General features: G+C 41.7%; 1 protein-coding gene across 1 annotated transcript in view; it reads right to left on the bottom strand.

Moving 5' to 3' along the window:
• Window positions 1–9301: 9301 nt before the first annotated feature.
• The window catches only part of LOC144754796 (basic phospholipase A2 homolog ammodytin L-like), a 354218-nt gene continuing 348958 nt past the window's right edge, over window positions 9302–14561 (bottom strand). Inside the window, exon 6 of the mRNA XM_078643010.1 lies at window positions 9302–9528. Coding sequence (XP_078499136.1) covers window positions 9383–9528 — 146 coding nt within the window. The 3' untranslated portion in view covers window positions 9302–9382. The remainder of the gene's footprint in view (window positions 9529–14561) is intronic.

Raw genomic sequence — 14561 nt, 5'->3', positions numbered from 1 at the left:
TAATTATTTTATTTGATAAATTAATTATTTAATTGGCAATTAATGTTAATTTTTATTAAATGTTATGTTTTAGTACCAGAGCGGGTTGTGGGTTTATAGGGGAATAGTGTGGGAAGTAATTTAATTGTAAATAATTACAATATTTTATGTGTAATATATTTTGTAAATATTTATTAATTGGCATTCCCTACTGTTGAACCCTTTGGATTTGGAATAGTAATTTTTCTCCCTACGCTATCCAACGCTTTCCCTACTGTTGTACTCTCTGGAGTTGGAATAGTAATTTTTACCCATACGCTATCCAACGCTTTCCCTACTGTTCCACTCACTGGAGTTGGAATAGTAATTTTTACCCATACGCTATCCAACGCTTTCCCTACTGTTCCACTCACTGGAGTGGGAATAGTAATTTTTACCCACCCGTTATCCAACGTTTTCCCTACTGTTGCACTCTCTGGAGTGGGAATAGTAATTGTTACTCTTACGCTATCCAATGTTTTCCCTAATGTTGCACTCATTGGAGTGGGAATAATCATTTTTACATACCCGCTATCCAACGCTTTCCCTACTGTTCCACTCACTGGAGTTGGAATAGTAATTTTTACCCACCCGCTATCCAACGTTTTCTCTACTGTTGCACTCTCTGGAGTGGGAATAGTAATTTTTACTTTTACGCTATCCAACGCTTTCCCTAATGTTGCACTCTCTGGAGTGGGAATAGTAATTTTTCCCCCTACGCTATCCAATGTTTTCCCTACTGTTGCACCCTCGGGAGTTGGAATAGTAAATTTCCCACCTACGCTATCCAACGCTTTCAATACTGTTGCACCCTTTGAAGTTGGAATATTATTTTTTACCCATACGCTATCCAATGCTTTCCCTACTTTTCCACTCACTGGAGTTGGAATAGTAATTTTTACCCTTACGCTATCCAACGCTTTCCCTAATGTTGCACTCTCTGGAGTGGGAATAGTAATTTTTCCCCCTACGCTATCCAATGTTTTCCCTACTGTTGCACCCTCTGGAGTTGGAATAGTACTTTTCCCACCTACGCTATCCAACGCTTTCAATACTGTTGCACCCTTTGGAGTTGGAATATTATTTTTTACCCATACGCTATCCAATGCTTTCCCTACTTTTCCACTCACTGGAGTTGGAATAGTAATTTTTAACCTTACGCTATCCAACGCTTTCCCTAATGTTGCACTCTCTGGAGTGGGAATAGTAATTTTTCCCCCTACGCTATCCAATGTTTTCCCTACTGTTGCACCCTCTGGAGTTGGAATAGTAAATTTCCCACCTACGCTATCCAACGCTTTCAATACTGTTGCACCCTTTGGAGTTGGAATATAATTTTTTACCCATACGCTATCCAATGCTTTCCCTACTGTTCCACTCACTGGAGTTGGAATAGTAATTTTTACCCTTACGCTATCCAACACTTTCCCTAATGTTGCACTAATTGGAGTGGAGATAGTAATTTTTCTCCCTACGCTATCCAACACTTTCCCTACTGTTGCACTCTCCGGAGTGGGAATAGTAATTTTTCCCCCTACGCTATCCAACGTTTTCCCTACTGTTGCACCCTCTGGAGTTGGAATAGTAATTAGCCAATCTACGCTATCCAACGCTTTCCATATTGTTGCACCCTTTGGAGTTCGCATAGTAATTTTTACTCTTATGCTATCCAACGTTTTCCCTAATGTTGCACTCATTGGAGTGGGAATAGTCATTTGTACATACCCGCAATCCAACGCTTTCCCTACTGTTCCACTCACTGGAGTTGGAATAGTAATTTGTACCCACCCGCTATCCAACATTTTCCCTACTGTTGCACTCTCTGGAGTGGGAATAGTAATTTTTACTCTTACGCTATCCAACGCTTTCCCTAATGTTGCACTCATTGGAGTGGGATTAGTCATTTTTACATACCGGTACCCGCTATCCAATGCTTTCTCTACTGTTCCTCTCACTGGAGTTGGAATAGTAATTTTTACCCACCCGCTATCCAATGCTTTCCCTACTGTTGCACTCTCTGGAGTGGGAATAGTAATTTTTACTCTTACGCTATCCAACGCTTTCACTACTGTTGTACTCATTGGAGTGGGAATAGATATTTTTACATACCCGCGATCCAACGCTTTCCCTACTGTTGCACTCACTGGAGTTTAAATAGTAATTTTTACCCTTAAGCTATTCAATATTATTTATATTTATTTATGTATTTAAGATGTTAAATAATGTTGCATTTAATTAATTTTAAAAATATTGAAAGTATATTTAATCGTTATTATTTATTAAATATAATTATTTATTATTATTTATGTTATTATTTTATGAGTGTTGATGTATTTTTAAATTGTAGTATTTGTTAATATTTTATAATTATTTAAAAAATAATGTATATATTATAATTATTTAAGTATATATTATATATTTAATTATTAATTTTAATTAAATGTTTAATAGTAAATATGTATTATTTATTCATTTTAAACATTATAACACATTTTAACATAAGTTTAAAATATATATAAGTACTATTTACTTAATTTTACCTTTGTTTTAAAAAACGATATTTTTAATTACGATATTTTTAACATCGATATTTTTGTTTCGATATTTTTGTACTTACCATGTTGTAGATAGGGTGTCGATATACTTGCCTTCGATATTCCAACGTCGATATTTTGTCTGTCGATATTTTCAGCCTCGATATTCTGTCAGAGATTCAGTGGCACCACATGTTTATTTCCGATGTTAAAATGGTGGCACGTAATTGCGGTAATAACGTGATGGTGTTACTTGCATACTTGCAAAATTCTCCAAGGCAAAATGTTGGCATGTAATTGTGTCCGTAACGTGATAGCGTCACTCACAGGCCTGCATAACTCGCCAAGTCAAAGGGCAGCTTTGGTATGTGTACACGTAATAGATGGAGCAAACATGTCACACCTGAGGTGGGGTCGCGGGAACTGGAACGCCGCAAATGAAATTTGCAATTAATGGCAAATATAAAACTGCTAATCAAAGATTTAGTACATACCGCAGTAAATAGTAGGTAAAATACCTTTCCAGACCAAGCTGCGTAAATATGCCTTTTAAGCACTAAGGAAATTTGGGACTCTTGCAGTAAGGGGAAAATCCAGCAGGCACCAAAGAAACTGTATCAACGCGTAGGTTACTGAAGGTTTTTCGGTCTTCAACTCATAGCCAAGTTTGGAATGTAAATCCACACACTTGATGAACAACTTCAAGCATATTCCACATCCTCAAACACCAGTACAGAGAAGCGCAGCTAGCGGCTACAAATCCTCTTCTCCAAATGCCCCTCCAATGTTCCAAACTCCTAGCATTCACTTAACATTCAAAGAATGTGAACCGAATTAAAACATAACAATTTCCTTAAAATAAATTGTATCCAGGCAAACATGTCACTCATCAAAGCCATTTAAGAGGCTAAGGCTCCTAATGACAGGGATGCTGTGCTCTCCCTTCTTGGCTTCGCTGAATATTATGCCTGGTTTGTTCCCGAATCCTCTCCGCTCACTTTTAAGGAAAGGAACGAAGTACACATGGTCTCAAGACAAGGAAGATGCATTCATTCAGGTCAAGACACTTATTGAAAAAGCTCCTGCTTTAAGTGCCTTTCAAGAAAGTCTTACTACTGTTATCACCGTAGATGCTAGTCAAATGGGTCTTGGAGCTAGTTGAAGCCAACAGCTGACATGTAGAGAAAACACAGTTGCATTTGCCTCACGTGCCCTCAAACAGTGTGAGAAACAATATAGCACAACTGAACAGGAGGCGGTGGCCTGTCCATTCACAAATTTAAAATATACGTCTGGGGTCATAGATTCGTTCTTCAAACTGATTACAAACCTCTTGTTCACATTTTTTCCAATGGTTCTAGTAATCTTTTGGCAAGATTAACAAGTTTAGTGTCCAAATTACAAGAATTCGTTTTTGAAGTTAGGCATGTACCAGGTGAGAAACACTTTTGCGCTGACTGTTCGTCACGTATGCCTGTTGAAGATACGGAAGAGAATGGCTTTGTTGATGATGTGGTCAGTGTAGCGTCTGTAGACACCATCAGCCTTGATTTGTGTGGAGGGCTGAGTGAACTGGACTGGTTGCCTTCATGTCACGAGGATGAAACCAGTGGCAAAGTCTGTGAGTATGTGGTTCACGGTTGACCAAAAAAAAGAATCCTAAGTGTGTCATTAAAATCCTATGCTCAAGTTGTGGATGAACTGTCTTTAGCCAATGGTTTACTAATGAGAGAGGTTGTGTATGTACCCGCAACCGAAATAAGGGGTACCATCATTAAACATGCTCATCAAGGGCATTTAGCTTCGACAAAAACCATCATGAAGCTCAAACAGTACTATTGGTGGCCAGGAATTGATGCCCAAGTCAGGTTCTGGATTGATAAGTGCCCTGAATGTCTCACCTCCGACAAGCACAAAGAAACACACAATACCTCGTTGCATCCTGTCCAGTATCCTGATGTTGAATGGGAGAAATTAGGGGGCAGATTTATGATGGCCTTGCGCCGCCGGTGCGTCACTTTTTCCCATGTTAAAAATGACGCACCGGCGGCGCAAGGCCTTCATAAATCTGCCCCTAGGTTTTGACTTTTCAGGACTGTTCATTTTGGTACAAGATCATATGAGGTACTTGCTGCTGTTGATTATCACTCTACATCGATGCACTTCTCCTTTGTGAAATCTGCAGATTTTGAGTAAGCCATTGAATTTTGAAGACAGGTTTTTTTCATTGAGGGTTCACCCAAACAAGTAGTCATGGATAATGATTCACACTTTATGTCTGATCACGTCTAAATATTTTGCACATCATGACATCATACACTTACATACAGCTTTGTATGCTCCCTCATCTAATGGATTGGTTGAAACGGGCTACAGATTCATCAAGGAGGGCATACAAACTGCAATGGCAAACAATATGGATGTTGGAATGTTTATTAAATAAAATGTGTGGTGTTATAACACGTCCCCACATTATACTACAGCTGTAACACCTTTTTCCTTCCTTAGAGGCAGGGAAACTCACATAAATCTGTTCCCCATTTGGTTAAATGATCGGTTAGATAAAGTTACTGTTTCAAAAGAAAAACCTTTTTCCAAAGTGACACTTTCACAACATAACATGAAAGAATAGTTTGACAACAAACACAATGTATCGTTCATGTATTTTCAGAAAGAGACTGGGTACTCATAAAAAGTCCTGCAAAAGTTACTAAAGGAAAATCCATCTATTCCGCCACAGCCCAGGTGGAATGGTAGGCAAAGCTTCAGTGTTGTTGGTGGGCAAAGGGTGGTGCAATAAACAACAATAGTCAAATTGACGCCTCAGCAACCCAACATCATTATTAGCAGATCTAATCCTCTATGAGAATCTGATTTTGCGACTTGGATACAACCATCTGTTTTGGGGCAGCCGTCTTCAGCTGATGGTTGTATTTCAGCCCCTACTGATGAGGGTGTTTCTGGTAGTTCTTTTGACTCTCTGCTTGCCTCAGGCAGTGTATTAGTGTCTAACTCTAACAACACTTCAATAGCAAGATCCCGTGCTATCAAAACACATTTGAAATGTAAGGATTTTGTAATGTAACAATCTTTCTGTTTATTGCCCCTGTATATTTTTCTCCTATGTTGTATCACAGTTTTCTTCTAGCATTTCGTTCTGTGTAGATTATTCTTATCTTTTGCAATGTTTAACAAGATTTTATTTATTTGATTTTCTTTTGTTAGTGTAAAGGGAAAGGTGATGTAGTATATGCTTTATAACCTATGGAGGACACGCGGCAACCCCACGTGCCCTCGAATGTATTTACGCAAGCGTTCCTATGCAGCAGTGGGGTTCCACAGCAGTTCAGGCTGTTGCGGATTCTAACCGGCTGCTCTGGATGCGTCGTGGGCTGCCCGAATAAACATATCCTCAGCAAGTTCCTTATTTCTGATGCTCTTTACTTCATTCGCGCAGGGCAAACTCGCTTTCAGTCGGGAGGACTGATTATTGGCATGCGGGTTCTCCTGCCACTTTGATTTCAAGTCCCTCGAGATTTGGAAGATCTTGAGAGACTTGAAATCATCATAAATATGTGCTGTTCATGTTCTGGATCCTTCGCATTGAGACCTGGAGGGGAGTGGAGACTGATGCAGGCATCCCCGGCTGTCGATTCCAGTTGGTAGTGGGTTCCAAGCTTCTGCATCATTTCCCAGGAATGAGTGACAGCTAAATTACACCCTTTATTTTTTCACTCTAAAGGATGGTAATAATTTCTGAAATCAGGCGTGGCCCATGCAGGTAAGAGCGGTGGGGCGAGGCGCGGGAGTCAACAGACGACGACAAGGTAAACTTAAATTTTAAAAAACAAAAGCCACTTACCTTGTGCAAGGTAAGTGGTTTTCGTTTTTAAAAATGAAGTTTACCTCGTCATTGTCTGTCAACTCCCCACCCACCCCACCCCACTGCTCTTACCTGCACGGGCTGCGCCTGTCTGAAATTCAGTGAAATAGCGTGTTTAATAGTGCGACATGGATACGTGATGTGCATTGTTTGTTTTAACCCAGAGTGGTGATGACTCTTGATGAAAACAGTAATCATGAAACCTACTAAACAGTGAGCACAAGCAAAGGCCAGTCCAAGAGATGTCAAACTAACCGTGAGAGTGTAGTGTGAAGTGAAAGCTGAACATGCATGGTGGGGTTGAATGAAGAAATGCAGGCTTGCGAATTTGGGAAATGTGAAAGCAAAATATGGAGCGTGATAGACCAATTTAGGTTAATTCGGAGAGGACACGTCATTTTAAAGCTGAGTGTAAAGTATTATTATAATATTTATCTGCAACATTGAAGCCCTTGGTGTAAAAATACATCCAGGGAAGAGTAAAATCGGAAAATATAAACAGCAAAGAAAATGAGAAATATCTTCATGGAACTCTGTTGAAATCTCCTTAGACGAGCAGACGTTCTCTGGGGGGGAAAGGTAAAGAGGGTTATCAAAGATAAGCCAAGTAAGAATCTCTGGATATTGTTTTGTAAATGGAAGGTGATGTGAAACCGAGAAGTGACAACAGCGATTCTTTGTCCACAGGGAGACATGCACCATGTTTCTTATTATTTTTTATAACCAAATGTAATTAGTTTTCTTAGTTTTTTAGCAATCTCCACATAAAGTTAAACAAAATCACATGACTATGCTTAAGGTGTATAAGCACTGTAGATACAGTATCATTGTCACACACTTAGTTCAAGAAGTGTCCACCATTTGCTGCAGATTTTGTCATGCTTCCTGGGGCCTCCCTGTGCCTAGTAGACCATTTCTTCCTGACGAGCACGACAATCCACGTCCCTCTGCCACACCATCCGTGAGAGGGGCTTTGGCGACCTCCAGTTATGGGCGATGTCTTCTCATTTATTTTAATTTAACTTTTTTAATGCTCTTTTTAGTCCTCCTGACCCCATTCCCCTTGTACTTATCCACTGTGTGTCTTTGGTTCTATTGGCACAAGGGATCGAAGGGTCCATGCTAACTCAGCAAACTTGGAGACACAAATGTGTGTACCGACAAGAACCTGACACCATCACACATGGATTTGTTTAAAAATGGGTAATGTCCTGCATTGATTGGCGTTCTGTCTCGTTTATACTTGTCTCAGGCCTTCACAAAGCTGTTAACATATTGTAATCAGTCTGGATATGTAGGATCACCAACGTAACACAACAGCAATACAGACAACACAAATGATTCTTTTCAACAGGGTCAAAGGAGGTAGCAAAAGTTGATTATGCATTACTTGCAAAATAATGTGTTGGTTTTTGGAGTGGGAAACATACCATTGATGACAAACTGCCCCCATGAGATCTGGGGGAAGTGACTGGCACCTCTAAAATATTCCTTCAAAAGAAGAGAGCTTCCCAGATAAACCAGAAAGGACTGGGTATAGACAATCAAAAAAAGGGGGGGTTCCTTTCTGTGTTCTTCAGTTTTGTTTGAGAACCTCTAAAATATTCCCATACAAGGAAATTTGAGGGGACCATAGCAATTTTGTTGTGTATATTCTCTAGTCCGTTATTTCATCATTTATGACTAAATATGAGTCTGTTAGTGGAGTGAGGGAATAAATATTCAAATTGTTATTTGAAGAGCATTCTTGGGAGATATTAACTGTGGCTGAATCCCTGTGTTATACCAGCTGTTAGGTTTTCTCACTTGAAACTCTGCCTTATCCTTTTTTGGTCAAGATGTGTATGTGAATGTACCAGCCTGTGTTTACATGGCCAGGATAGGAATAAAATATTAAGATGCAGTTACTAGGGAATGGCGTGAAGTGACAGTGGGTTGTATGACAGAGGCATGCATGGCTAAACCAAGCGTGCCTCTACAACGCTGCTCCAACAATGAATGTATCTTAACAACGCATTCCTTTACCACGCAAGCCTTTACCACGCAATTTTGTGGTAAAGGTATGACTGGTAAAGGAATGTGTGGTAAAGATCACACCCCAGCACCCCCTGCCCTGAGCCCTAAAAAGTACCCAAACCCTAAAACCTACCCTGATCCCCAGAGCCCTAAGCACTATCCGAGCACAAAATTTACCCCACCGCCCCCCTGAGCACTAAGCACTACCCCGAGCCCTAACACCCTGACTCCCCTGAGCCCTAAACACTACCCTGACCCCACCAAACCCTAAACACAACGCCCAACCCCCTGAGCCTGAAACACTACCCAACCCACCCCTGAGCCCTAAAAACTACCCAGACCCCCCCAAAGGCTGAAAAAAACCTCGACCCCCACTGAGCCCAAAAAACTACCCCAACCCCTGTGAGCCCTAAAAACTAACGCAACCCTTAATAACTACCCCCCCAAACCCAGCCCAGCCCCACTTACCACACTGTGTCCTCTCCCGATCCTTTCTCTTCCTGTGCCAGCCCATCCCAGCATCCAGACTGCACACTGTCTTAACCATGCATCTGCATGGTTACGCTTGGGGGGAAATGGCAAACTTGGCTCACCCCGTGTATGAAGGCCGTTTCCCGTGAGAGTGAGATGCTCATTTGAGTATTTCAGACTTGTTTGAGGAAGTCTGGGATCCTCTCTGAGAGGTGTAGGCTGATAGAAAACTGGGTTACAAGAGGTGTGGTATAAGCAAAATTTGATGTATTTCTCAAGGCTTTGATCCACCTTCTACTGCCTTGCATCTCACATCATACAGGAGGAAACATACATACTTCTGACAAAGATTTACAGAATACAAAGTCTGGTGGAGCTCTATGCTTGAAGTCCTTTATTTAGGTCATAGGCTTACTGCTGATTATCCTTTTTCATTACAATTTTCATTAAAACTAAGAATTCAGCATGCAGGACTGCTCCCCTTGCAAGTAAAATCTAGCTTCAATCTGTATTGCCAGTTATAGGTGCCGATGTTTGTCTTGAAGCAAAGCGCTGCTGCCTTGTCACATTCGCACACTAGTCGTCCACAATCATTTGGGAAGCCTCCTGCAGCAAAGCAAAATAATATAAAGTTATTCCAGAATCTTGCAGCGAAAGTTCAAGTCATTGCAAACATCAACCAATAGGGCACTTTGCGACTCCAAAGGAGACAGTTATACTCTAAGTCTAAACATACTCATAAAAGCAAGTGAAAAAGTGAGTGTTAGAATATATTCACCGCTCTCCTTGGGGGCATATTAGTGCAGTTGACGTAGACAACTACACACAGCATGGATAGTTGTTACACTGGCTGTAGATAGAAATACACCTTGAGAAGCAAAGTAGGTTCACTTCAAGTTTGTAGGTTTAAAAAAATTGATTTCTTATAATAGTCTGAGCTCCTGGAAAAAGTTTTACTATCAGTTAAACAGGCTAGAATTATCTACAGAATGGAAAAACAGAAGGAGAAAGTGCTTAGGGCCATATGTACTAAGGTTCAATTTGCAAACAGCTGTCGTATTTTGAGCACTAATGTTTTGCAAATCGATTCGAATAAGAAATCGCAATGGGCCACAGAATGACATGCATAACTAATATTATTTAGGTAATACGCCCTTTACCAACCCATTTGACTCACTGAAATCACAAGGACAATGGGTTGCAAGGGACAACAGACTACATCCATGTGATTACATTCCAAAACAGAGAACTTTTTTTAAAGCAGGCCATGCTGCTTAAAGGAACCCGGCTGTTTTTTAAAAAAGGTTTTATACTCCGGAAAACTTCAGTCTGAGTAGGCAGTAGTCCCCTGGACTACTCCCTACTCACTCTGAGGCTACCACCTCAATCCACAAAGGGGAAATGGTCAAAAAAGGACCCCTTTCCCTTTGCGAATCAGTTACCACCTCAAATATGCAATGTGCCGTTGATCAATAGTTTGAGACTGGGTTTGCAAACCATTGATTCATACTATACCAGATCACAGTTTGGAAGGAACATCAATTTCATGCCCGTTACATATCGCAAATCGATATCGGTCGCTAAACCCATTTTGCGATTCGGAAAAACTTTTCCATATTACAAAATAGGTTGACTACATAATAAAAGGGGCTTTTATAGATGCAAGCACTGGGATTTTTCAGCACACAGGGTTTGCAACCACAGAATTCCATAGTAGGGAGGGCTCTTCATATTTAAGAGTAACATGTTATGGTGAGGAATTGATGCAGCACATGGAAGGTGCATAGTTGGCTTTATGTATTTCAGACCCACTTGGAAGAAATGGTATTGAGATTCAGCTGGGCTGTGCTCACATTTTACTTGAGTCTTATTATGTCTTGATATCAGATTACTGATTACTGTGCTTGGTATTTTCATTTTGACTAGAGTTTGTCTGTGTTAATGATGCATGTGTTTTCAAACAGGGAGCATCCTAGTGTCAGTCAGAGTTGCAGAGAATATGTAATGTCATTAAGGAATGATGGGATGATGTAACTGAAAGGTGTGCATGTTACACAGCTGTAGGTCAATCAGAATGAGGGGAGCACTGAACAATTGGAGGGAGCTGTTCCATCAAGTCTCAGGAGGAGTTTTCCATCATGTAGACCTGAGGTACTTTTGATTTTAGAAACCTCCCTGGGACCCCTCTCATGAGAGGGATCCTTGAGTCCTAGATTGGTTACTCAATTTGGTAGTACCTCTGCTTTATGCTCAAGTGTGGCCAAGCGATGAAAGCTGGACCCTGTAATCACATTAATATAGGTGAACACACAGGATCATATATTTTACAGCATGAACAAAGGTTAACACCAGATGAAGTTAAATAAGGCATTAGGTAGGGCACAGTGAATGAGTACATGTGATGCGAAGTGTCTGTTTGCTCACTTAGAAAGCCAGAGCTCCCTACAACATAGTATACTGACACAAAGGGTCCAATGGAGTCTCAGTAATACCACCATAAAAGGAAAATAATGGGCCTGATTTAGAGTTTGGCAGACAAGTTACTCTATTACAAACATGACAGATACCCAGTCTACCTTATTACAAGTGCCACAGGATATAATGCACTTATAAAAAAGTGAGCAGGATATCCGTCACATTTGTGACACAGTAAAAGTGCATTGGAGAGGTTTGGGCTGAGTTCAGTGTAGTGTTCTGACTGGAAAAAGAGAGGTATCCTTAGACAAACAAAAACAGAAGTATACGATTTCATAATTGCATTTATAGGAGGTCAGATGGACACTTCCCTTAAACAGATCTCTTAACAGGGGATGAATCTCATTAGATTCATCTCTTGGGTACATTTAAACCTAGGATGTGTTTAGTGAGACATTGTGCTATGTTTTAATATTAGGTTAACCCTTTTAGAGTGTTACCCTTGTGGTCTAAAAATGAAAGGCTTTACATAACCTGAGAAATATATTATGTGAGAAAGGTTGGAATGGTTGTGACCCTCCTAGAACAACACATTAACAACCCTGCCAAGGGAGCACAGTTCCATCTTAGAATGCTCCATGTTATAAACCAGCTCCTACCAGTCTCTGACTTCAAACAAGTCATCCAAGTCCTAGCTTTAGCAAGAATGGATTATGGTAACCAACATCTAGTAGAAATCCTTACAATCCACCTGCACTTGGTTCCCGCTAAGAAACCTTACACTCAGCGGCCAGACCGGTTGCACAAAATGTTATTGTGTCTTGTCAATGGGCATGTTAGGAGGCATGGCTTACTGATTATGGGTCAGTGGGTGTGGGGGTGCAAACCCTCTCACACCAGGTTCATTTCATAGAAGGAAAGCCTGGCAGTGGTCAGAGTGCCAGTGCTGCCTGGAGTGAGGAATGTACCGCAGTATTGGAGTGTGCAGAGAAACTACTTTTCCCACCTGTCCTTGAACTTTCACTGTAGGGAAGTGCCCCATTGTGCATGATCACCCCCTACTTTTTGCTCCAAATTCTGATGGTTAAGACTCTGCACTGGAGCCTGCTGCCAAGACCCCAGTGACCTCTCCCAAAACTGTATGTTCAACCTGGTAATACCAAATTGGCAAAGACTTTGCCACCATATAAATAGCTGGAATATGGTACCAGGGGTACCTAGGGCATAGGTGATAAAGGGGTCCCCAGAGCTGCAGCATGGTTTGGGCCACCCTGGTTAACCCACACAAACTAGTGACAGCAGGCCTACCATTGCAGACTGTAGGAGCACTGCAAACTGCTCCAACTCGACAGTGCCCTCACCATGTGTAACACAGTCAAATGCACTACCTATACTATATGTCAGACACCCCTAAGGTAGGCCTGCTCAGCCCAGGAGGCAGGGTGTAATATATTAAAAGAAAATACATATAAGTACAATTCTATATGCCCCCATAGTGGCGTTCCTCATTGAAAACTACTATAAGTGTTAGCAGTCCGTAAGATAACATAGACTGCCAACCGGGCACTCTTGAGATTGGCAGCTCCATTATGGTACCACTAAAATATGTCATTTGAGGTATCAAAAACGTGCCTTTTAACCCGACATGAATCTCATGCTCTGGGTGATGTGGCATGCACCCAGCTGGTGACCTTAGAGGTTGCCCACCTGGCTGCCCCAGCTTCATGGTGTTCTGGCTGAGCATCCCGCACTTTCCCATGCCTGGTGCCGCCAACAGAGGATTCTGACCCCCACCAGGCAGTGTGATAACTCCCAGGAGTGAAGAACAAAGGTTTGGGCATGAAGGGGGTCACACTTCTCTCCTCCCAAGCAGCCTAGTGAATTGTCACATCAAGGCTGTGAGCTTCAGAGGCTTGCATCGCCTCTGATATGCATTCAGGCTGTCCCCCTGATGAGGACACAGACCTCCCAATTCCGCAGGCACGCTTGCACCAAGGCAAGGTGGGAAATTAGGTATGCAAGAGTTGTACACCTCCAGGAAGGCTGGCAAAACCTCCAGGGTGGGCGGCATGATCTGTACACCTAAAATAGAACCCTGCTATCTTTAGGAGGGCAGGAATAATGGTTTCAGGTTAGAAAAGATGATCTACATACCCGGATGTGGTCACCTAAGGGGTGGATTACCTGCAGGGATTAGCTTCCCATTGGCTACTAGTCCCACACCCCTAATTCCCCTAAATCTATCTAAGGTTTCAGGTACCCCCCATGACACCAGAACCTAAGATCTGAATAACTTGCATCAAGGAAGAACCAAGAGGAGACCCATGTGGCCGACAACAGGACTTTGCCCACAGCACCAAAGCAAAAGAGGGATATTCTGTCCCAGTGACAGCAGATGTGGAACCACGTGAATGACCCTCGTCCTTGGTTAAAACCTTGAACTCTCAAAGAGAGGGACCCCTCCGGAAGCCAGAAGCACCCTCAGTCTGCCCTGGAGTTGTGGCACTAGTCTCCTGCAAACTGTAGGTAAAAACAAATGCTGGATCCAAACAATTGCCAGCCATCGGGCTGTACATGGGATCATCTAAAAGCATTGTGGGAGTTGTATTACTTGATCTAAAGTTTTAAGCTGCAGTGTCACTCCACCAGCCCCAGTAAAGTTCTAGTCATTTTTTGCTGTGATTACCACTGTCAAGGCTTGTTGGTCACCGATCTAGTAATCAACTCCACACTCGACACTGCATCTGCAGGGAACACCGTGCAATCATCATCCGATGTCAGCAGCTGTGTATCTGTTGTGTTTTTGTACTCTGTTTCTTGCAGCACCGTATAAGCGGTAAAATCAGCACCAGCACGGCTCCCGTTCAGCACCAGGGACATCCAGGACAACTCTGCACCCGGACTCGACGGGCTACGTAAAATAGATCTGACTTTGGTGGCCTGGTCCTGGGGCCCGCATGAGTGTACCCCTGTAAGGGTTCCATGTAACTTGACCTGCAAGTGACCAATTGTCATTAGTGGTTTTTTCACTTGACAGCAATGTTACATTGTCTATGTATTTTACTGCACTGATTTAATATTGCTTATACAATCTATAACTTTGGTTATGTGTATTTTATTCCATTTGTTTTTCTGTCTAACTTAAGATAAAAATACACTCTATTTTTATAAATAAGTGCTGGATTTCTTTAGAGTCGTGTGAAATACTTATCATCCATATTGGT

The sequence above is a fragment of the Lissotriton helveticus genome, chromosome 5_1 (genome assembly GCF_964261635.1).
Source record: "Lissotriton helveticus chromosome 5_1, aLisHel1.1, whole genome shotgun sequence".
Taxonomy (NCBI): Eukaryota; Metazoa; Chordata; class Amphibia; order Caudata; family Salamandridae; genus Lissotriton; species Lissotriton helveticus.
The sequence above is the reverse complement of the archived record's forward strand: the minus strand, read 5'-3'. Positions and strand labels throughout refer to the sequence as shown.